This window comes from Ischnura elegans, chromosome 11 (genome assembly GCF_921293095.1).
Source record: "Ischnura elegans chromosome 11, ioIscEleg1.1, whole genome shotgun sequence".
NCBI lineage: Eukaryota > Metazoa > Arthropoda > Insecta > Odonata > Coenagrionidae > Ischnura > Ischnura elegans.
This window is the reverse complement of record NC_060256.1, coordinates 89117275-89139745: the sequence shown is the minus strand read 5'-3', so window position 1 is coordinate 89139745 and position 22471 is coordinate 89117275. Positions and strand designations below refer to the sequence as shown.

The window sequence follows — 22471 nt, the reverse complement described above, 5'->3', positions numbered from 1 at the left end:
TGACTTACACCCTTCAATGAACTTTATATGATTTTCTAAATTTATGGACTAAAATAATGTCCATAGGACGCAGAAATTATTATTCTAATAATCATTAAGCGTAGGGCACCAGAATACCTAAGCATTTAATACCCTTATTTTGAAAAAGAGTGCATCCGTGAGTCCACCTATTTTGAGGTTGGGTATACCAAAGAGTTAAAAGAGTCGTTCGATTCATGTTGTGATTCGGTTCTTTTTAGATACAATTGAAAATGTGAATAACGTTATCCGAAAGTTGAGATTCTCGCGGGAATTCTTCGTAGTTACTTGACTCAAAATTGTTTTGCCCACGCTTCTTTGCAATGGGAGTAAGTAAACTTTATTTTGTCCAATAACAGTTAACATGTGTGAATTTAACATTCCGTTACTTAATGTTGCAAATATATTATGCTAATGCGTAAATATTTCATCGAGTGTGATGATAGGTAATTGACATTTCTGGCCATGGTAATCATGACGTTTATATGTTCAATTCTCATTTTTAAGAGGTCAAATTCGAAGTATCAATAATATTAAACAAATTTTTATGAGAATTTGATTACAATCGGTTTGCGTTTTGAGTCTTAGTTAATTCGATTTTGATAATACACCGCTGTTGCTAAATTGAATATATTCTACTTCGTAATTCGACCTTAAGACGAGAACGCTGTTTCCACCCAGTCCCAGAAAGTGTTTTACCTTTCTCCGGTGGTTAATACTAAATTTTATTGTGAGTGCGAGCGTTTTAATTGCGTAGTTCGTCCCGGTATATATGCCTGCCACAAGATCGCTCGTACATACCTCTCGACTCTGCTGCCGTACAAGCATGAGGAGTTCATGAGACTCGGGGGGAAATATAGCTAATTTGCATCATGATGATATTATGATAACCTTGTGAAGCTTCTCAAAAGCTGAAGGAAGATTGGTGGAGTTAAAATGGGGTGTTACTACAGGCAGATTAATGGCAGGAAGTAAATTTGAGTTGCAGTAGAATTGAGGAGACGATGATCAGTTTGTATAAATTAATGGGAAAATCGAAGAAAAGAAAGATGTGGGAAAATGGTGATGCTTAGCAGGGTTAGGTGATATATAGAAGGATTAACTAACAAATATTTGATCCAGATAAAATAGTGAGTGTGTCGATGCAATTTAATGGAGGAGGATTGTGAGATACTAATTTTGGTAGGTCAAGGGCTATGGGTTACAATTTTGGCTAATTAGCTATTAATTTAAAATTATAGTAATAGCTTAGGAAAAGTTCAAAAGAAATTTTTAAGAATTGTAAATTATTATGCTGGATTTTCAACGCATGATGTCCCTTAGGCAGATATTGAATTTTAATCCACTTCATGTTCGACGAAATCTTGCTGAATTCCTGTATAATCTATGCAATGACTTTATTAACTGTCCATCCCAACTTCAAATGATCCTATTTAATGCCACATTTTCCACCACCAGAAGCACAAAATTATTCTATGTTAAGTACTGTAGTGGAAATTTTACTTTTAATTCACCACTAACCAGGATCCCTCGACTATATATGTAATTCCCTTATTGACAATATTGATAATTTTAGCGATAAACATTCCATGTTTAAGAAGAAGTGTATTTTATCATGGTCAAATGTTGTCTGACTTCATTTTAATTGAGTAATATCTTTTGTTTTAACATAATTCATATTTTAGTGCTCCTTTTCTCATGTAATTGTAAGGGTACTGCTTCTCGTCTCGTGTCAGCTCTGTTTCGCTCTTGGGGTAATGGAAGAATTGCAGAGTCACGTTCGAGTGATGGGTCCAGTATCTGAAACTCATAACACGTTGCAACCTCTCGCGTGGGATCCGTCTTGTGCATGACTCTGACACCCTACCCCGATTAACAACTTGCAACTTGCTCTCGCGTGGGAATTGGTCTCCGCGTATTTCTCCAACACTTTACGCCGTAACACGTTGCAGTATCTTGGCGTGGGAAGGCCTATGAAATGCATAATCATGCGGCCTTTTCCGGCCTATTGGAAGATGCCGAGAGGATCACGAGACAGACACAACACGGGAGGCAGCCTCTTGGATGGAATAGACAGTGTTAGTCTTACGCTGTATCTCGGAGGGGGAGTTTGTACCTATGCTCTGAGAATTAAACGTGTGGAACCAGACTTGTCATCTCATTGCCGGCTTCGGTGGCGTCGGGGTAAGTCCCCGGCTGCTAACCTAGAGGTCGTGGGTTCGAATCCCGCCTGGGTGGATTGATCACCATCCAGGGCATGGATGTTTGTGATTGTCCATCAAGTTAATTGGAAGAGAGGACAACAATGTCCTAAAGTCGCTTGAGAAAATAAGACGAAATAATAATAATAATTCTGCCTTCTACGAACCTGGCCCTTCCTATTAAGCTTAGCGCTTACATAATACTTATTATTTTAAGAATATTTTAATTATAATTAAGAGTTATTGAAAGAAATTACATGTTCTGTTCTAAATTGGGTGTATGCCCATAATGCATTTTTATCCCATATTTTGAGTCAAGGGGCTTCCTATGTTCTAGTATACGGTGAAAATTATTGCACTTCCTTCTATCTCCTTTAATAATCACTAGTCCTGCCCCTATTTTAGTTGGATATGTTTGGAAATATTTGATTGGGAAATAATTATTTAAATGTGTTCCTCCTTTTTTCCAGCGTAAAAATACCAAGGCGAAAGATAAACTTCTTAGGAAAAAAGAAGAAAAAGCTGTGCTTGAGAAACACGCTGCATTAGTTGAGAGTGCTAACAGCCAGGTATAATTTTTTTCATTTATTTCTTGTAGAACATGAATTTTGGGTCATTATCTCCAGCTTATCATGAATCGCATAACATCTAATCGTATTTCAGGTGGATCCCTTGTCATCATTTTCAGCATTTAAAAAGTTTACAAAAAATGGATTAAATTTAGATCTTGAATGCAAACCAGTCGGACTTATTGATGATGAAACATTGGAAGCCATGTTTAATCTAGAAAAAAATAACATGAAATCCTTGTAAGTTGGATGATTCTTATTTTACTTGTATTCCCCAATTTCAATCAATTTCATAGCATAGATGAACTCTACTTATAGAGATATAGGTGTAGTTTATCAATGAATTTTCTGGTATTAGCTGAATTATTTCAGGGTATCGGGTGCTGTGTTTTCTTTTCCTCCTTCCTGAGTGCATTTTTCTGCACTGCAAAACACTTCATTTCAGATCAGGCTCTTCACTAGCTTTTTTTTTTAAACTCTTACACAATGGTCCTCACTGCTGCATCTGATTTCCTCTAATGTGCTACCCAAATATGTGATTGAATTTCTCTAACTGCTCAAGTTTTTGGTTTTTGCCCACTTACTTTTATATCGAGTCTCACATTCTCAATTTTACAAATCAGCATAACATTGGTCTGTTTGTAATAAACCTTGATGTCATACTCCTCGCAATGCTTGTCTAGTGCATCCACTAGAGCCTCTTAGTTAGTAAATGCCTGATCGTTCGCAAACATCATTGATTTAAATATCATTGCCCCCACTATAACTCCAGCTTTCTACTCATCCCACTCCTTTCTAAACATCTCCTCAGCATTCATGTTAAAAAGCACTTACTCTAGTGGACAGCCTTCCCTCACTCCTCGGCCAATGCTAGCACCCAGATCTCTGTCCGCTACCCTCAGTTGTCCAGTTTGGGCCCTATGAAGATTACAAATGAGTCGCCTATCTCTCCAAACAACACCCATTTTCTTAAGAATATCCATTAAATTTACCCTTGCCCTCTTGGATTCTCCCTGGGATCAATTATTTATTGATCTATACATATGTATCTACATCCTTTTGCCCTACTCAGTGTCCACTTCCTTCTCTCATCCATTTTTTTTATCATATACTCTGTTATCCATGGTTTCTTTATCCTTTTACTTTAAATGCAGCCAATTGACTTCTCTGCTGTATTGGCTATTCCTGTTTAAATTCTATTCCACCCTTCAACCGTTGTCTATCTATAGCCTATCTTCAATATCCTGGCTATAATCCTCCACCAGTTCCTGTTATTCTCTCCTAATATTCCCCTTCAGTTTCTACGTCGAATTTCCTCGCCGTTCGAATTTTCCTCAATCTTTTCAATCTAATTTTGTATCTATTAAGCTTCAAGTTATGATTAGAATCTGTAGCTGGGAGGCTGTGGTATTTTTTCACGCAATTCCTGAACCTCTGTCTTAACATGATGTAGTATGTCTGATGTATCCCCTTGTCCATTTCACTCTCCTCCCTTTTATTATGACTAAACCATGTGTTTGTGATGAATTAGTTGTCTCTCTTGAAAAATTCTTGTGCTTTCTTTCCCTGGTTGTTTTGCATTCCTAATCCTTACTCTCCTAATTTGTTTCCATCCCTCCCTTCCCCGACTGAGTTCAGTTCAGTTAGTGGTGTGCGAGAGTCTCGTCTCAGCGGTTGAGACGAGAATTTCATTTCTCGGCATTTCAGTGAAAAACATTGTCAGGACAAGACTCTCGCCGCACCGAGTGTCTCGTCCTGACAATGCCGAGAAATGAAATTCTCTCTCGACTGTTGAGACTCGCGTGGTCGAGAGTCTCACTCAGCCCTAGTTCCATTCCCCCATCACTGCTAGATTTTTGTTACCTGGGATTTCCTTGATTATTTCCCTGAAGTTTTCATGCACCTCGTCCATCTTTGATTGCTGGTGAGCATGTAAACTTGAACCACCACAAGGTTTGTGGGTCATGCCTTAATTTCTACCACCAGAATCTTATTGGTTGTCTCATCTATTCTTACCTCGATCTTAGCTTCCTGTGTAATACTGAAGCTACCTTTATTGAATTTCCTCACTATATTTGACCCTATACCTTGTATAAAAGGGGTTCGATGGAAGATGAGACTTCCTAGTCCCAATCTCGCCCAATATAGACGTGTTATTATTATATTTCCCATCACTTCAGTAGTCCCCACCAGTGGCGTAACTTTGGGGGGGGATGAGGGGATGTATCCCCCCCCCCCAAAACCTTGGGGAAAACAAAAAAGTTATTTGAAAATCTTGTCTGGATTTGATATATAATAACTGCATCTGCTAAAAGTTAAATTTTAAGTGCCAAAATGATGTGAAATGCATTTTTAGGCTTATTATTTTTCAAAAGTTTTCCTGAAATCTGGGGGATAGCCCCACTAATCCCTCTTATCCCCACCCCCAAAGCCCCTACATCCCCCCCCAAAGCTCCCTTATCCCCCCCCCCCCCCATCAAAGCATATTCCTAGTTATGCCACTGGTCCCCACCATCCTTTCCTCTTACCTCGTATGAGAATTCCCTTCCTCCATTTCCCTTTTGATATCCTCTAGCTCACCTGCCCTCATCATAGTCCTAATATTCCATGTCACTAAATCAAATGCTTTCTTCTTCTTCTCAGTCTTCTTTCTTGGATGCTGCTGCTGATGATAAGTTTTGCAAGGGTTATGCATGTTGATGACCTCAAGGACCTTGCCGACCTCACTGCCACAAACGACACCCACCCTTTCCTCAAGGGTCCCATTCGTTGAGTTTCTGAGCCTCATTTCATTGTAATCCTATGTTTTCAGGGAGGAGATAGTTGGTCGAGTTTCCCACTTCCTTTCCAACAGTGTTCTTTTACATTACACCGTCACGTGGACTACCTTTGTCTGGTTCTTACCCTTCAACCTATCTGGCATGGGTGACCCTACCGGTATAAATTGAGAATTAATCCCACCATTGTAGATCTGGGGATCATTGGAGCATGCAAGCCTTTCCACTGCAACAGTGTTGTAGCCCAAGGGATAGAAAAGCGGAATTTCCCTCTCATTGTTGCATCTGTTTTAGCATTCCCTCTATTTGTGAGTGCATTTTTTTGGAGTTTGTGAACTCCACCCATAATGATTTCAGTAAAAAAGTAAATTCATTAATTTTTTTAAAGTTGTTGATCCTTTTATGTCAATACTGGTAATAGATAAATCAGGGTACAATATAACATTATACTTGAGCACCACCACTACAATATTAAAATCTAGGAAAGGGTGATTATAAGGTTTACTGTGAAACTATTCACTAATCCCTTTATTTCTTATGGCCATATCTACTTTGCTTGTTCGCTTCAGCTATGATGATTGCTCATGGGGATGGAATGATAAGAAGAAGAAAGCTGAAATGTGTGAAGAATCTGCTCGATACCTAATTGCTCGGGATCAGGAGGGAACTCCAGTTGCTTTCTCTCATTTTCGGTTTGACTTGGATTACGGAGATCCTGTATTATATTGGTAAGTCATGCTTATAAAATGAAAATAACCTTCATGGAAATAGCATCTAGTTTATGAATATCATTACCAACGACATATGTTGCTGTCAATCAAAACTGAATTTTTCATTCATTTTGTAAACTTATCAAATGGAAATTCTTCTTCTAACCTAGTTATGAACTCCAATTGGTGGAATCAGTGAGGCGGAAAGGGTTAGGAAAATTCATGATGCAAATTCTAGAACTTTTTGCATTTTCTGCAAATCTACACAAAGTGATTCTGACCATTTTGAAGCACAATCCTGGAGCAACTGAATTCTACAAAGCCTTGAAGTAAGTAATCATTCATTAGTGCTTGCTGTTTTTCAGTCAGTGATTGGACATTCAAGAGGTGGGCTGATTTACTTGATAAAAGCTTGCCCATCCCTTGTGGTCTCTCTTCCTCTCCCTAGTGCCCCAGATTATCTTCATCCACTAAACTTTCTTCCTCTTTTGTTTAATCTCTTAAGCTTGTTCCTAATGACATAGTTGTCGTCCACATACCTTTATTTCCTCCTCAGCCCCTCTTCTCATTGTTAACATCAATTCATAGCTTTAACATTGTGGCATTTACTATCGTTGGAGTGTCAATTGTTATAGTACTAAAATCATGAGATTGCTATACTTCAGTGCTCCTTGCATTCTACTCGCAAGTTGGGTTTTGCATAATTTTGGCCCGTAAAATTTAACTTTACGTAGATGCAATTATTATATGCGAAAACTAGGTAGTTGTTTTAAATAATTTTTTTTATTTCTCTGAAGCATTGGGGGGGATCTATCCCTCATCTCCCCCCCCACAGTTAAGCTACTATAGAACAGAGTACTGTACATTTTGCTGTGAATGCTGACTTAACTTGAGCTATATGATGCTTAATGTTTGTACAGTGGAAGCCCCTTATAACGAGTACGGGATATAGCGACAAGCTCGAATTAGCGACAGCTACCCAAGGAACCATTTTAAACCCTATGATTTAAATGTAAAATAAATTCGTATTAGCGATAATGGCTCGATTCCTCTCTTGCGCCATTCGTAATTACGACAGGTTGACTTTTTGACCACGTGCCACATCTCTGGAATTCAACGCTTTTAAAACGGCATATTTTCCGCCAACGTCGACATGTTCTATATTCTCCTATTCTTCTTTCCTTAATAAATTTCTCGAGTACACATTTCATTGCTCTTTTGTCATTTCCCTCCCGCGCCTCCGCAGTGAGGTTAAAAATTATTCCGCCCGTCTGCTAGCACCATGGCTGGTTAACGCAAGTCCTTGGATTTAAAAACCAAACTGAGAATTATTGCAGATTGTGAAAGTGGAGAGTGTTCAAAGAGTGAAATAGCGAGGCGATTTGGAATTAATACATCGACATTGTTCACTATTTTAAAGAAAAAAGAACAAATTCGTTCGGCAGTGCTTAAAGAAGGGCGTCCAAGCACTCAAAAACACCTGCGGCCCGGAGAGCATCCGCAGCTAGAAACTGCTCTTTTCTCATGGTTTTGCCAGCAAAGAGCCGCAGGGATTCCTATCACCGGCCCAATGATGAAGGCTAAAGCTGAGTATTTGTGTGATAGGCTTGGTGAAGACAATTTTAAGTGCTCGGATGGATGGTTTGCACGATTTAAAAATAGGAAGGGGATATCCCGTCACAAACTATCCGGTGAATCATGACGTGAAGTGTTGACGTTAATGCTGTGGAAGGCTGGGCTCCGGTCCTTAAAGACTACTTGGACAATTACAGCCCCTGCGATATTTACAACGCGGATGAGACGGGCATATATTTTAACCTCCTCCCGGACAACACTCTCGGCACTCGAACGGACCCCTGCAAAGGAGGGAAGAAAAGTAAAGACCGCGTAACTGTTCTTTTATGCGCCAATATGGATGGTTCAGATAAGTTAAAACCGTTCGTGGTGGGGAAATCCGCCCATCCCCGATGTTTTATGGGAGTTAAAACTCTCCCTTGCACTTGCGAAGCAAATAAAAATGCTTGGATGACGGCTGCTATCTTCACGCAGTGGTTACGAGCGTTTGATGCCAGGATTGGTGGAAGGAATAAAAAAAGTACTATTATTCATTGACAATTGCCCAGCCCATCCACCAATAGAACTAAGAAACGTTAAAATTGTGTTATTGCCGCCTAACAGTACGAGCGTTCTTCAGTTCCAGTCAGCATTCCGGCATTCCTATCAAAAAGTGTGCGCTACTGCCGCTAGAGGTCTCTACGTCCGCTGATATTGCGTCTGATTTCGTGAATCTCTACGAAACATAAGTATTGCTAACAGACAGACAAAGAGTGGACTTCATTTATCATTTGTCCTTCTATTTATTTGAAACAGTTTTTCACCCTTTCCACCGAAGATAATTGATATGACTAATATGCTTTTAGATGCCGTAATGCTGTTCGGTTTCATGATTCCGATAGCATTTGAGTCGGCTGTTTTGAAACACGATAGTAAACCATTCCTACAGGCAGACTTGAAGCATAAGAAGATTACTTCCACCTTCATTCCGCCGTTAACCTGAAAAAGATAGAATTGCAATGCTCATGTGGAACCCTAAAATTTTATCACGCTCCTTTCGTAACCCAATTGCAGCAGCCACCCATCATTTTCATTACTACTCGGAGAGATAGAAGGTATGAATTTTTGAACAGATTCCGAAGTTTTAGCATTTAATAGTCTGATGCATAGCCATAACTGGTAGTTATGACATGTATATTTGGAGCATCCAAGAAATAAGGATAATAACAGCTCATAATGCACAGTTCAGTACGAGTGAGTCTGAAGCTGGGACTTTTAAAATCGACTTCTTAATGCCTCGGCATATAGCATCCTGCATAATTACATATGATTTGATCATAGATTGCAAGTGAGTATGATCATTAGTGAATTAAATGTTCAAAATAATGATTTAAAACGGCTATCATGCTGCAATTTTCGCCTCTCGGCAGAAACAGCCGTGGTGACGCCTGATGAGTGATTTTTTGTGACGATGTAATGCATTCGGTAACAACGACAACTCACTATAGCGACAGATTTCTCTGTTCCCAACAGCTGTCGTTATAAGGGGCTTCCACTGTAGTACTTTTCCCATCCCAGGAGTGTCCATGATGGCTGCTATAATTAGGTGGTGCATTGATTCTCTCCAAATACTCTTCATGATTTACAAACTTCTCACTCTAAAATTTCAAATTGCATCAGTAAGTCTGCTAGACAATGTGGTCTTAACTTGCGTCTAGTTTATGGATGATTTAGGAACCAAGATAATTTTTAGATGAAAATTTTCCTTTTTGATTTTTAAATTTAAATTTCAACAATTTTTCATTTCTAGGTATGAACTTGACGAAACATCTCCTCAGGAAGGGGTATTTGAAGAAGAATGCCATTATGAAATCCTCAGCAAGCTCAATAAAAAGATCTACAATTGAGCTTTATAATTGTACCATTTTAGCAATTTGTGTTTTCCTTTGTGAATAACTTGTGTTGAATGGGTTGATGGCAGACTGTATCAAGATTCTAATATGTAGTCCAACCTTGGATTCTATGACAAAAGATCTGATGTGATTGTCTTAACTAATGATCTATTATGATTTTCATGGATCATTCAATCAAAAATCCAAAAATATTGAACTATTTACGTGTATCATTTTATTGACTTTTATACAATATTAAATATTATGGGTATTTATAAAACTGTGTTTTTAATTTTAATGACCAGTATAAGCCTTATGAAATAATGACAAAACTATTTTGAAATCCACAGAATGTTTTACTTGGTGCTTCTAATGTATCGGGTAAAAAATTCTGTGGTTTCAAACAGATGTTTTCATCATTTTTTGTTAAGCTTTATCTTGTCTTGCCCTTCTTTCCTAACTATTGATACAATTCCTCTAATTCAACCCTAATGTTGGTTTGGATAGATCAGGGTAAATCTGGACTCGTCTATTGTCATGGAAATGAGCTTCTGATTTTCAGAGCATATTATGTGGTAGTGTGTTCATTTGATTTGGTACTATGATAGTTGGGAGCTCAAGTATTAGGTCTAGGTGGCCAATGGTGTCCCTATTGGAAATTTCTTATAAGAAAATTTCTTATCAGAAATTGGACATATTTCTTATAAGAAAATTTCTTATAAGAATTTTTCTATAAGAAAATTTCTTATCAGAAATTGGGCATTTTTCTTATAAGAATTTTTCTATAAGAAAATTTCTTATCAGAAATTGGGCATATTTCTTATAAGAAAATTTCTTATAAGAATTTTTCGTATAAGAAAATTTCTTCTAACTATCAGTTACAAAATGTCATTTATAACAAATTTTCTGATGGAAATATTTATTATAAATATCATATCAACATGCTTAAAACACTTGCGCAAATTTCTATAAAAAGCTACATAAGATTTACATCCCTACTGAGAGTACAAAGTTAGCATTATACCTAATTCAATCCAAATGTAGACGCCTATATCTTATACAGCAAACCTAATGATTTCCCATGAACCAAATGTAGATGTCTATCATCAGTGTACATCAAAAAGGACATTGAAGCTCTGTAAAGTTCACCTGGCTGGCCAGACAAGGCGAGATACCATAGAGGTCTTTCAGGGAATGGGTTCTGTATAGGGTTAATGTCCCCACATGCTAAAAGAAACTAAAATCAATGAAACCAACGATAGCCTAGAATGATGGACTGATAATTGAATACAACTTTGGCAATCATTACGCAATGAAAATTACAGGAATTGCAATATGGAATATGATTTAACCTGGAAAATTGAAGAAGCAAATGAAATAAAATTCAAGTTCCACTGGAGATAGGTACTTCAAGAAATTATATGGGAAGGAAGAGTAAAATTTGATAAATAAAATGCATATGAGCAATGTTTATTTAAGATACCAGAGAGAATGAGACCTCTACATACAGATTTGGATAGATAATGAAAGAAAGAAGCAAAGCAAAATGGAATTTGATGCCATTTTGGAGAAAAGGATACGTAGAATATGGCTAACAATAAGTGCAAGATTTAGGGAAATTAATAGGAATCACAGAAACACTGATTGAGAATAATAGTTGATGTATTTTCCATAAAATAATAACTGTGCAGATGTTGGCATACTCATACAAATTCATTCTCATTCTCTTCAGAGACGACTAAATCACTCACTTTGTCCATTAAAACACTGTTTTCATTAAAACTTCCTCTTATGTTAGATATGCCACAATCTGAAAAATATACATGTCTATCTAAATTAATGATGAAAAGTTTAAAATTCAACGAAACTATCTGTTTAAGGTAACATAATTTTAGGAATGCCAGTTTTTTAATACTTACCAAATGAGGTCAATGCCTTATTTTGGTTAGAAGCACACGACTTATTTTATTAAACTGCTATCACAAAGACATAGTGAATGATTAACATATAAAAGCAATCCCTAGCAACCTAACAACCAAACAAGTTTTGGTTGTTAGGTTGCTAGGGAACCATGTGAACAGTATCCTGCAGCGTATGCAATCGTAGTATACATCGTGGTTATTCATGGCCCATATCGAACTTCCATCGGTCAAGTAATCTGTAGACTCGAAACAGAGAGATCTTATAAGTCTACAATTTTTCATGTGCCCTCAGCTATATATACTAGCAAGTCGCATTAAAGAAGCCTCCGCTTCTTGGAACCATTTATGTCAAATACCATGCTGAAAATAACAGAACATTACTTAAAAAAGAGTTATACATAATTTCAAAAAATTATCTTATGTAGAATTCCTTAAATAATTATCAATTGCCAACATAAGTTATGGTGACACGCCTGCTGGATAAAAACCTAAAAGGTATGCGACCCGCGCAGCATTATTGTAGAATTTTATAAGAAATGCAGATTTCTTATAAGAATTTTTGTAAGACTTATAGAATCCTATAAGAATTTCTATAAGACTTATAGAATCCTATAAGAAATCTGTAAGACTTATAGAATCCTATAAGAATTTCTATAAGACTTATAGAATCCTATAAGAATTTCTATAAGACTTATAGAATCCTATAAGAAATCTGTAAGACTTATAGAATCCTATAAGAATTTCTATAAGACTTATAGAATCCTATAAGAAATATGTAAGACTTATAGAATCCTATAAGTCTTACAGAATTCTTATAAGAATTTCTGTAAGACTTATAAGAAATTTTCAATAGGGGTGTTCCTGGATGAATGAAAAGCCCATAAGTAGCGCTCACACAACTTTCCATTCAGGGAAGCTGAGGGTATGCTACAGAGAGGTCTGTTCCATGGAAGGAGGAGTCTTCTTCCACGGTCTGTTCCTTGGTGAGCCATAGAGGCAGAAGCTCCCCAGACAGCACACTGGTAACGGTATACGTATACCGTAAGTATACCAGGTGTATACTGTTTCCTTGAGAATCTGTATACATGTTTTAGATTCTAGGTATACATAAACAGTATCCTGAAGCGTATACGTATACAGTATACGAAAGGTATCTGTATACCTTTCATATACTGTATACGTATGTGCTACATATGGAAACAGTATCTGAGAGGTATACGTATACCTTTCATATACTGTTTCCATATGTAATCTCAGTGGCGGATGCATATGGGAGGCGCGCCCCCCAACCCTTTCCTGGCCGCCCGCATAACCAAACATTGCAGGACTACAATTTTAACTTTTTTATGTCATAAGATGGCTTTGTATTTCATGTGCGTATAATCAGTTCAAATAACACTTTCTTAAACTTTGCATGTGACTTGATTATTTTTTTAGGATAAAAGTAAAGGTTGGTCAAGATATCTTTTACGCCCCCCTCTAGAGTTTTTTTCTGTATCCGCTACTGTGTAGCCATTAGTAAACAATTAGTGTCCTTTAAAGGTTACTCTGTCCGTATACTATTTCCATATGTAGCCTTCAGTATACACAGCGTCCTTTCCAATGGGCTAAAACCTTTCCGTTACTTGCGTGCTCCTATGACCCCAAGAGCTACACTGACAGGAATAAATCTAAATTACCTCAGGAAGGGCCACTCACGCCAACTATGTGGAAGGGTAGGAGCCAGACGAATGGTAGTCCACGTGATGGTGTCACGTGAAAAACACTGTTGGAATTTAGTTGGAAAACCTTACCAGCTAACTCTTCCGTGAAAACATGGAGTGGGACCTGTTCGCAAAGGGCAGGTGTCATTCTCGGCAGCGAGGTTGGCAAAGCAAATAATTACGCTTGTACATGTATCTTCATTCTTTGTAAAGGTATCGGCTCGAGCCGCTACTCTCTTCTTATTCTCCTTCTGGTTTCATTGGATAAAGACGTCGTCTCATTTAATATCTTTAAACTGATTCATCAGTGAATTTATTTTCCCCGGTTGGCTTCAGGCAGCCCTGGCAAAAATGAAGGAGGCTGATAACGGTACTGGAGAGTGTTTTATCATTTCTGTTCGGAACACCCAAGAACGCCGTCCGCCTGGGTTATTAAGAAATCCAGATTAATTTAAAAAATCAATGAACTGCCTTAAGATGTAAAAAATCCTGCCATGAAAAGTCCCTCTTTTCATAAAGAAAAATGCTCTTCGAAATGTGATTTCAATCGTGCTTTTTTATCTACTGAGGCGATGAAACAAAAAAGATATTTTTCAGTGGAATTTATTCCTCGAGTCATAACGCGAAACTTATTTTTTTTGAATGCCAAGATTTGGACTCCCGCCCGTGATTTCGACCTATCGATAGTGGATTCCGTCGATAGTCGATTCCACCAGTTGTCGATTTCCACAGATACAAACGTAAATGCGTCCATAACCGCTTTCACAATCAAAGACCACGCGAATAATGTTGCGTTCACTGTTTTGTGTTCGTCGTTTGCGAAATTGATCCTGCCGAAGTTTATCAGCCTCTTAAGTTCTTCATTTACTTGTTTCACCTGCACCTAGGCAATCAATTACCGTTATAACTTAACTTTGTAGTGTTGTGTTTGCTGTTTGCGAAACTTGTCCAATGAAAGTTTATCAACCGCTCAAGTGCTACTTTTGCTTCCTTCATCACAATCTGGGTAAGTAGAAGTGTTGCCATTGCCACATTTTTCTTTCTTAAATGACGCAAATTCTTAATATTTTCAACCTTCTCACACTTTCTGAGACTGAGGGATCCATCTTCTATTGATTGAAAAACTTTGCATTTGTGTAAACTTTAATTTATTTATGTGCTTGACGCATTTAATCACCGTAGTGTGGGAGGAATGTGAACAAACATTTCTCGACTTTACTATTTATTAAGTCATTTAAAGTTATTTACATTTTTTTAATTGGCTGTTGTGCCATTAGTGTTGCTTCCTTTAAAATGTAATCATATTTGTTGGAGATCAGAGGGTATTTCACTCTTTAGGTTTAGACAAATCGGATTTAAATTATTAAGAATTAAATTCTCAAATCAATTTAGTACTTCGATTATTCAAGGTGAATAACTTATCGTTTTTTACATATAGAACTGATGGGGAATTTTTTCGAAATATCCTTTGTTGATAGTTGGTATTTATATAGCTTAAGGGAAAATCACATCAATAGAGATTACTTTTTAACAAAATGACTTACTTTAACTAGACAAATTAGATGTATCACTAATAGATTCTAATAAAGTTAATGTGATATTATTTACAGGTGTAGAAAGGAAGACTTTTCCAAATTGCCAATGATGAAGAAATACGAGGAAAAGTGAGCTTGTTCTTCATGGATTCTTGTGACCTTAAGGAAGGATAATCAGGCAAAAACATTGATATTGATCCTATTGGTCTTTATTTTCGTTTACATTGAATAAAGGCATTTCTAACGGTATTTGTTATTTATCAACACTCATCAAAATATTCAGAAAATATTTGTCTAGTTATATTTGACATCTAAATTCTTACTACTTCTTAAATTGACTTTTAACTTACTATGCTTAGTGAATTTACTCATACGATAAGATGTTTTTTTTACATTGGATGAATAGACTGATTAAATAATACTGTGAGAGGATCCACTGAAACCTCTTGACGATAATTAAGCACAAAATGTGGTTTACCATCCGGGCTTGGCCCCTTTATTGTGTCTAATGAATTCAATATCTTATGTATTTCTGAGACTGTGTGGTATATTAGTAAAAATGTGTAATATTTAGTTAAATATAATTATTTTGTTTTAACAGCACACGTGTGTTTTCCATTTCCTCTGTAGACCCTGTAAGACCTGAATCTCACAGATTTTTTTCTCTATTCACTTTATTGTCAGCAAGAAGTCTCAAACAAACTGGTAAGTGTTCCCACAGAACAATGCAAAACACACTAGCATGTTACATTATGTTTATGAACGCTCTCTGCTGCTTAGACAGGATGTTCTCAAATGTACGTAAACACTCTGAAATGCTGGAGATGTCACTCACACTAAATGAATGTACTAGTACTTCCACGCTTGCACTAAATTCACACTGGCACCAGAACAGAGATTTAGTTTTCGTTTTGCTACTTTAATTTCAGTTTTAATACGGCAGTGTATGTCAACAGCTTCATTCAGGATTTTGCTCAATGAAGAAAAATATACTCAGGGTGTTTAGTGATTGGGAATCTGGAAATATGCATGATTTTTTGTCACTAAAAATATCCATGAATTTTTGCTCCTGCTTTGCATTTAAAATCTTTTATTTCAATCTCGTTTCACATGAAATTTGTCAGTGCAAGGCCAATTTTCAGGCCTATTTTATATACTTACATGCATGCTTCAAAATGCATTGATTGCATTTTAAATTGCACTTTATGAGTGCAAACACTGTTTAGATAACTTTTACAATTTTGACAAATTTGTTGATATTCCAAGTGTTGCATTCATAAAATAAGTGAATAATTTCTTTTAAAAATGTAAGAATTTTAATTAGGACAATACATAATTATAGAATTAATTAAAAGTATTAAGTAAATGTGTTGTAAAATTCGTATACATAGCTTTTATCTCGTAAGATTGACCTGGAATTTAGTAAAAATTCCCCAGTAAACCTGGAATTCTGCAGTAATTTTCTACTTTCATACATATATACATCTTGTATACTGTATATATATATGTCTTGTATACTGTATACGTATACTGTATATGCGTGGTAGGAGGACATTTGCTGCGTTATATACATTTGGTAGATGGTGGGTAGAAGGTTTTTATACGTATACAGTATACGTGTATCTTCTACTGTATACGCATGTTATACACTACGTATACGTATATTTAATGTATACAGTAGCATGTGTGCTGTCTGGGTCACTCCCCCTGATGCACTTAAGAGTTCTCACTCGCAGCATGGTAGCAGACAACTACATAGCATATTCTCAGGGAAAAATTTTTGCTTTGCAACTGCTTTGGAACCCTTTTGAAACTGCTTTGGAACACCAAAATCTGCATTGGAACTGCTGTGAAACTCATTTTTACTCATTTGTACCAAAAATTAGAAATATGAAGACGTTTGTAACTCATTTGTGATCCCCTTTGGAACTCCTTTGTACAGAGTGTGTTCGTTTGGAACTGCTTTCTACTCATTTGGAACTACTTTTGAACGATTCGGCAGGATTTCCAGACGTCATCATTCGTATTGTAACTGCTGTGTACGGAGAAAATTCATTTGGAACTCCCTTTGAACGAGATGACAGGATTTCCGGGCGTCATCATTCGTATTGTAACTGTTGTGTACTGAGAAGATTCATGTATAACGGCTTTCCATACGTTTGTAATTCTTTGTGAACAAATCCATGCGATTTATATACGCCATCATTTGTTTTGGAACTGTCTTCTACGCGCCAACATACCATGGCCAGGTTCAGTCTGATAAGTTTGGTCGAGAAAACGAAAATTCTTTAATATATGCAATAAAAATGCATAAGTGGTTTAAGAAATAATCGCAAGTCAGTTAATAGAAACGGAACTCCCAAATAATCACTCGAATTAGTTTAAAAATTATTCTATTTTCCTTGTGGCTTAAATCGTATTTTTGGGTCCGATTTGAAATGCGACAAGATTATCTTCACTACGTACCGAGAATTTTGGTTGCGTATAATAAAGGTATTCAATAACAAATTCATAGCGCTCGCGTTTTTTTGCGTTTCCAAGTATATTATTATCGTAAAAATTCAAGGTCTATACTTTCAAAGTATACTTCGCAATTATAAATATTGCGAATTTTACGGCATTTTTGCAACCTTTTCTTTCGTTGCTTTCGTTCTTTGATATTACCGGAAAAGTAGTATTTTGCATAGATTAATATACATAAAACCATAGAGTAAGTATATAATATACTTACTCTATGATAAAACATACCGATGTATTGTCTTCGCGATCCCTAGGAAATGGTTTATGTCCATATTTGGATCCGTATTTTAGGACTGAATTTTTTCGCCATGAATCCCTCCTTCGAAAATATATTTCTATGTCAAGGTTGACAAGTTCGATTACCCGGAAAGGCCTTTTTTCGCATTTCCCATTGCATTTTCAGATATTTAACATGACGGTTTTCAAGAAAAAATTTCCAGAAACGAAGGCATTTCACTCAAAAATGGACACTGAATGATCCACATCAACCACGTAAGATTGGAATTAAGCTCTCGATAAGGACTTTCTTGACCACCAAAGTGACTTACCCCTCACTCCGCATTAAGAAAACATGAATCTTGTGTTAAGCTTGTCGAGCTTGAAGGTCTTTCGTTAATGACTAATGTTTTTCAAAGCAATAGAGCTATTGCGAAATGGCGGCACTGCCGCACTTCAATTCGTAATACTCATCTTGTCTGAATATCCGAAACAGACTAAAATAAACTTCAAGAAAATTGAGTACGCCATCTTGAACTGCTACAAAGCAGTTGGCATGGTGTACTAATGAGTTCCAACTGGTACAAATCAGTTTCAAAACGGATGAACGAGTGGTACAAACGAGTTCCAAATTTAAATCCAAATGAGTCCCATGGCAGTTTCCAATGGAAATCCAAGGCAGTTCAAAATGTGTTACAAATGAGTTGATGACATGGTAGGATGCTATGACGTCATGAACTGCTGTGTACCGTGTTTCAATTCCACAGTAGTTCAAAAGCACATACAAATCAGTGGTACAAAGCAGATAAATGACAGTTCCAAATGACTTACACAGCAGAAATTTTTCCCTGAGTTCTCAGCCTCCTTAAATGGAGAAAATGATAGATCACTGCGTTAAGCCATCAAGCAATATAATTGGCCAATAATGGTTTAGCGCTCAGACAAGTAAAAGCCAAACAGACTGCTCAAAGAAATCACTAAGCGCTCGCTCTGAGCACGCGCATTATTTTGACCCATGAAAGGTCAACCCACGCCCCGGGAAATAGCGACAAAATTATGCTAACAATTCTCATAGTCAGCATTACCAATTATAAGTTCAACAGATTCAGGTTGCAGGATTCAAGTGAAGTGAGTTGTGAATGTAACATCTTCGACGAAATTATTTATTTCTTCCATGCTGGTTCAATCAACCCTATACATTTCGATCTAAGGTATCTAACTATTGCGAAGGATATGTTTCATATTTGAGCTAGTTGTACTTAGAGGATACATCGAACGTGTATTAATTTTCATTCGTTTGTTCGCCTATATAAGTTCTGTTTGATTTTATTACCTATTGCCAATTCATTTGGAGCATTCGTCAGTGTTTACATTTCACGAATTTCGTTGCGCTGTTGTTTGTTTTGGTCATATTTTGGTTACGGTAATAGTGAAAGTGAAATTCTAAGTTTTTTGATGTTACAATAACTGGTTTAGCTAGTTTAATAATTTGTTTCAGCCTATTCATTTCATTGTCTTCGTAATGTCAATGTAAAATAGCGTAAACTGATTCTAAGTCGTTAGTGATGAGTGGTAAGTGAGGTGTGGAGAATCCTTACGAACTTCAAGGAGTGCAAATTCTTTTGTGTGTGCAGAGTGATTGGAAAACCGATTGTCATGTTTTATTAGTGTTACATAATAGTGTTTTATATTTATTGTGAGCCAAGTTTTTTATTGAATCAGTTGATTTGGAATATACTGATTATACGTATCAAAAAGACAGCTCGTGAAGTGTGTGCGTTGTAGTGCTATTTGTGATATGATGAGCAATAAATATGTACAAGTAAGGGTAATTTTGCTTATTATTACTCTTATTAAAGGATAAATTTGGATTTTCTTTAAACACTGATCTGGCGGCAGACGCTGGAGATCTTTAAAAAAAAGTGGAATAACCCTGCTGAGCCACTTCAAACACTGCAGTAGGGCATCTACAGGCTTGTGACGTCACACACCAATTCAAGATGGGAGTAGGGCTTTTTGGCGTAACGTAAAATTTGTCACTGTTTAAAGCCTTCTCTAAACATGTACAATGAAGAAAATAGCATAATATTATTGTCATTGCTCCTTCTGAAGCACGATCTTTCGATTTCTTAAATAAAAAAAATATGGTGAACAACCCTATTCAATAAACAAAACACACCAATACACCACATCTCCTCCCCCCATACTCCGAAGACCACTGTTCATAACAAATTCAAATTTAGCAACCTCCACAAAACTTTAACATCAGCAAACCTGAACTACTACACAAAAACAATATTCTTCCCAATGCACAAAAAAAATAATAATACCTTGTATCATAGAAATCGACAGAAACAAACAATCATAATGAATAACATACATAAAGCATACAATGCACAATAACAATCAAATTCAAATTAACAAGCATGAACCAGTGGCGGATACAGAAAAAACTCAAGGGGGGGCGCAACATATCTTGAGTTGTCTTTACTTGTATCGTAATAAAAGATCACAGTCAAGTCACTGCCAAAGTATAAGAAAATTTTACTTAAAATGATTGTAAACATGTAAAAGATAATGCCATCTTATGATGTAAAAAAGTTACAATTGTGGTTTTGCAGTGTTCGGCAATACGGGCGGACCCGCAAGGGGGGGGGGGGGGGGGGGGCGCGCCCCCTGCGCGTATCCGCCACTGGCATGAACATCAAATAATATATAATGCTTACAAGTTTAACCTTTCCACCTGCCTGCGCTCTCGCACAGGGTAACGCCTCTCTATTCTCTGTTTTGGACTATCAGATTTAACTAATTGCCGTGAAGTTAAGTTAGGTGAAGTGACGTCATGCTGAGGCATATCAGACTTCAGCCTAGCGTATTCACTGCTAGAATGATGAGGCGGTGTATTCTTGGGACTGTAGTGTTGAGATGGTGTGCTCTGCAGAGGTGACCCCCCCTCCTTCGACAGCCTGTCGTCTGTCACTCTAGTGTGGCATTTTTTTAGTGTCCCCCCCCCCCCCAAAATTTCTGGTACCCCCCCCCCAGAAATTCCTCGAACTTCCTCGAACTTCCTCCGAACTTATCCGCAGAACTTCTCCCGCCAAGAACTTTTCGCGCTAAGGTTTTTTCGCGCAAAGGATTTTTTGCGCAAAGGGTCCCTGTAGCAAAGTGCCCTGTCTCGCAAAATCCTGTCTCTGGAAAATCCTGTCTCTGGAAACAGTCTCTGAAACAGCCTCCGAAGCAGCCTCCGAACCAGCCTCCGAACCAGCCTACCTGCAATGCAAGACTTATATAGGACTACTGCGGAGAAATACTTCTCCTTGGCAAGCAAGGGGAAATCGGTGCTAAGGCCTTAGTATTGCACTTGGAGTGAGAAGTTTTACCATTGTCCTATCACAAACTCTCTCTCCCTCCAACACCTCACCCCAGTATCTCCTTCCCCTCCATGTGTTCCAATGAACGATTCCTCTGAGGTCTCCAACCCAGATGTTGAGGGGAAAATTCTGGGTGCTGGCTTTGTCTCAAAACCAGGGAATGGTGTTTTGCGGAGCGGCCGTTTCTGCAGGGGCAGTGACGCATCAGTGGGCGGTTGTTGAATTCGCCTGGCTACCCCTCCACTCCCTGGAAGAAGCCCTCCCCTCAAATGCTGTCTCGCCTTGCTTAGGCGAGCCCCTTTTCTTCCTGACCTGCATGGGAGTCACATGTCTTGTGAGCCATGGCATATTTAGAGCAATTTTCTGCTGGTAATGTTTCCTTGGGATCATGAATTTACTATCATTGTTTTCTGTAATACTTCTGATTTTTTTTGAATACTCTACTTTGAATAGATATCGTACGGTAATAACTCGTAAATTATTTTTTGGCTGCCTTTTTCTTGTGAGCTGTTTTTCTTGTTTGTGGAGTCTTTTCCCTGATCCAGCATGTGACCGACGGTTGGAGTATTTGCCCTGTCTGGACTTACGTGAAAAATCAACCTGATTTTACGACGTAACGTTACATTTTGGTAGCAGAGTTGAGGTTCGATTTCCTATCCTTTCGTCGAGGTCTCCCGAGTGCTGGACAATGGTGACATTTCTCCACTATTTCTCCACTTTTTGCAGTTTCTGGTTGTTTCTTCTCTTAAAAGTGAGTTATTTTATGTTCCATTAAGTGCTTTTTGGTTCGTGTGGGATTACGTGACTAGTGTTGCCGACTTTTCCTCGTGGTCATATGCCATTTGACATTAATGTTCGTAATGCTCGTAATGTTCTTGATAATTTGGATAGCAGCTCGTTATTTTCGCACTATTTTTGGTGATTGGACTCTTCCAGCAGAGATAGATAGTTTTAAATCTCGCTCTTTCTCTCTCTTTTTCTCGTTGTCGTCACTTCACTTTTCAAAATGCCTGGAGGTATTGACAACCCGTACGAAAAAACTTATTTAACCACGGGCGAGGATCGTAAGGCCAGGGGTACGGCTAATGTGTCCGTAGGAAGTGAAGTTTCTAATAATGAACGGGAATCTTCTTTAGAAGTGGTTCCACCTCGCCCAACGCACGAGGAAAGCTGTGATGTTCACGTCTCTCACGAAATGTCTGCTTCTCAGACATTGCCAGTTTCTGAAGGGTTAGTGATTGTCAAACAATTACTCAGTGATTTTCCGCCATTTGAAGTGTCAAACAGTGAGAATTGGTTTAATTTCATGTTAAAAGTTAATGAAATCGTTTCTTTGTCCTTGGTTCCTCTGTCAACGTTATTGTACCTTGTAGTATCTAAACTACCTGCCAGCTCTCGTCATTTTTGGTTGTCTATGTTAAACTTGAATCTCGCATGGTCTCAAATCACAGAAAAAGTTTGGGCTAGAATTGTTAGTGACAGA

At 37.6% G+C, this 22471-nt stretch overlaps 1 protein-coding gene across 1 annotated transcript; it reads left to right on the top strand.

The window, feature by feature from the left end:
• The first annotated feature begins 244 nt into the window (after nt 1-244).
• On the top strand, nt 245-10001 carry LOC124167790 (N-alpha-acetyltransferase 40). Its single transcript, XM_046545812.1, has 6 exons — nt 245-347; nt 2690-2788; nt 2883-3028; nt 6135-6293; nt 6446-6604; nt 9640-10001. Exons 1-6 carry the CDS (start codon nt 342-344, stop codon nt 9734-9736), a joined length of 666 nt encoding a protein of 221 aa, XP_046401768.1. The 5' UTR covers nt 245-341; the 3' UTR covers nt 9737-10001.
• Nucleotides 10002-22471: the final 12470 nt, after the last annotated feature.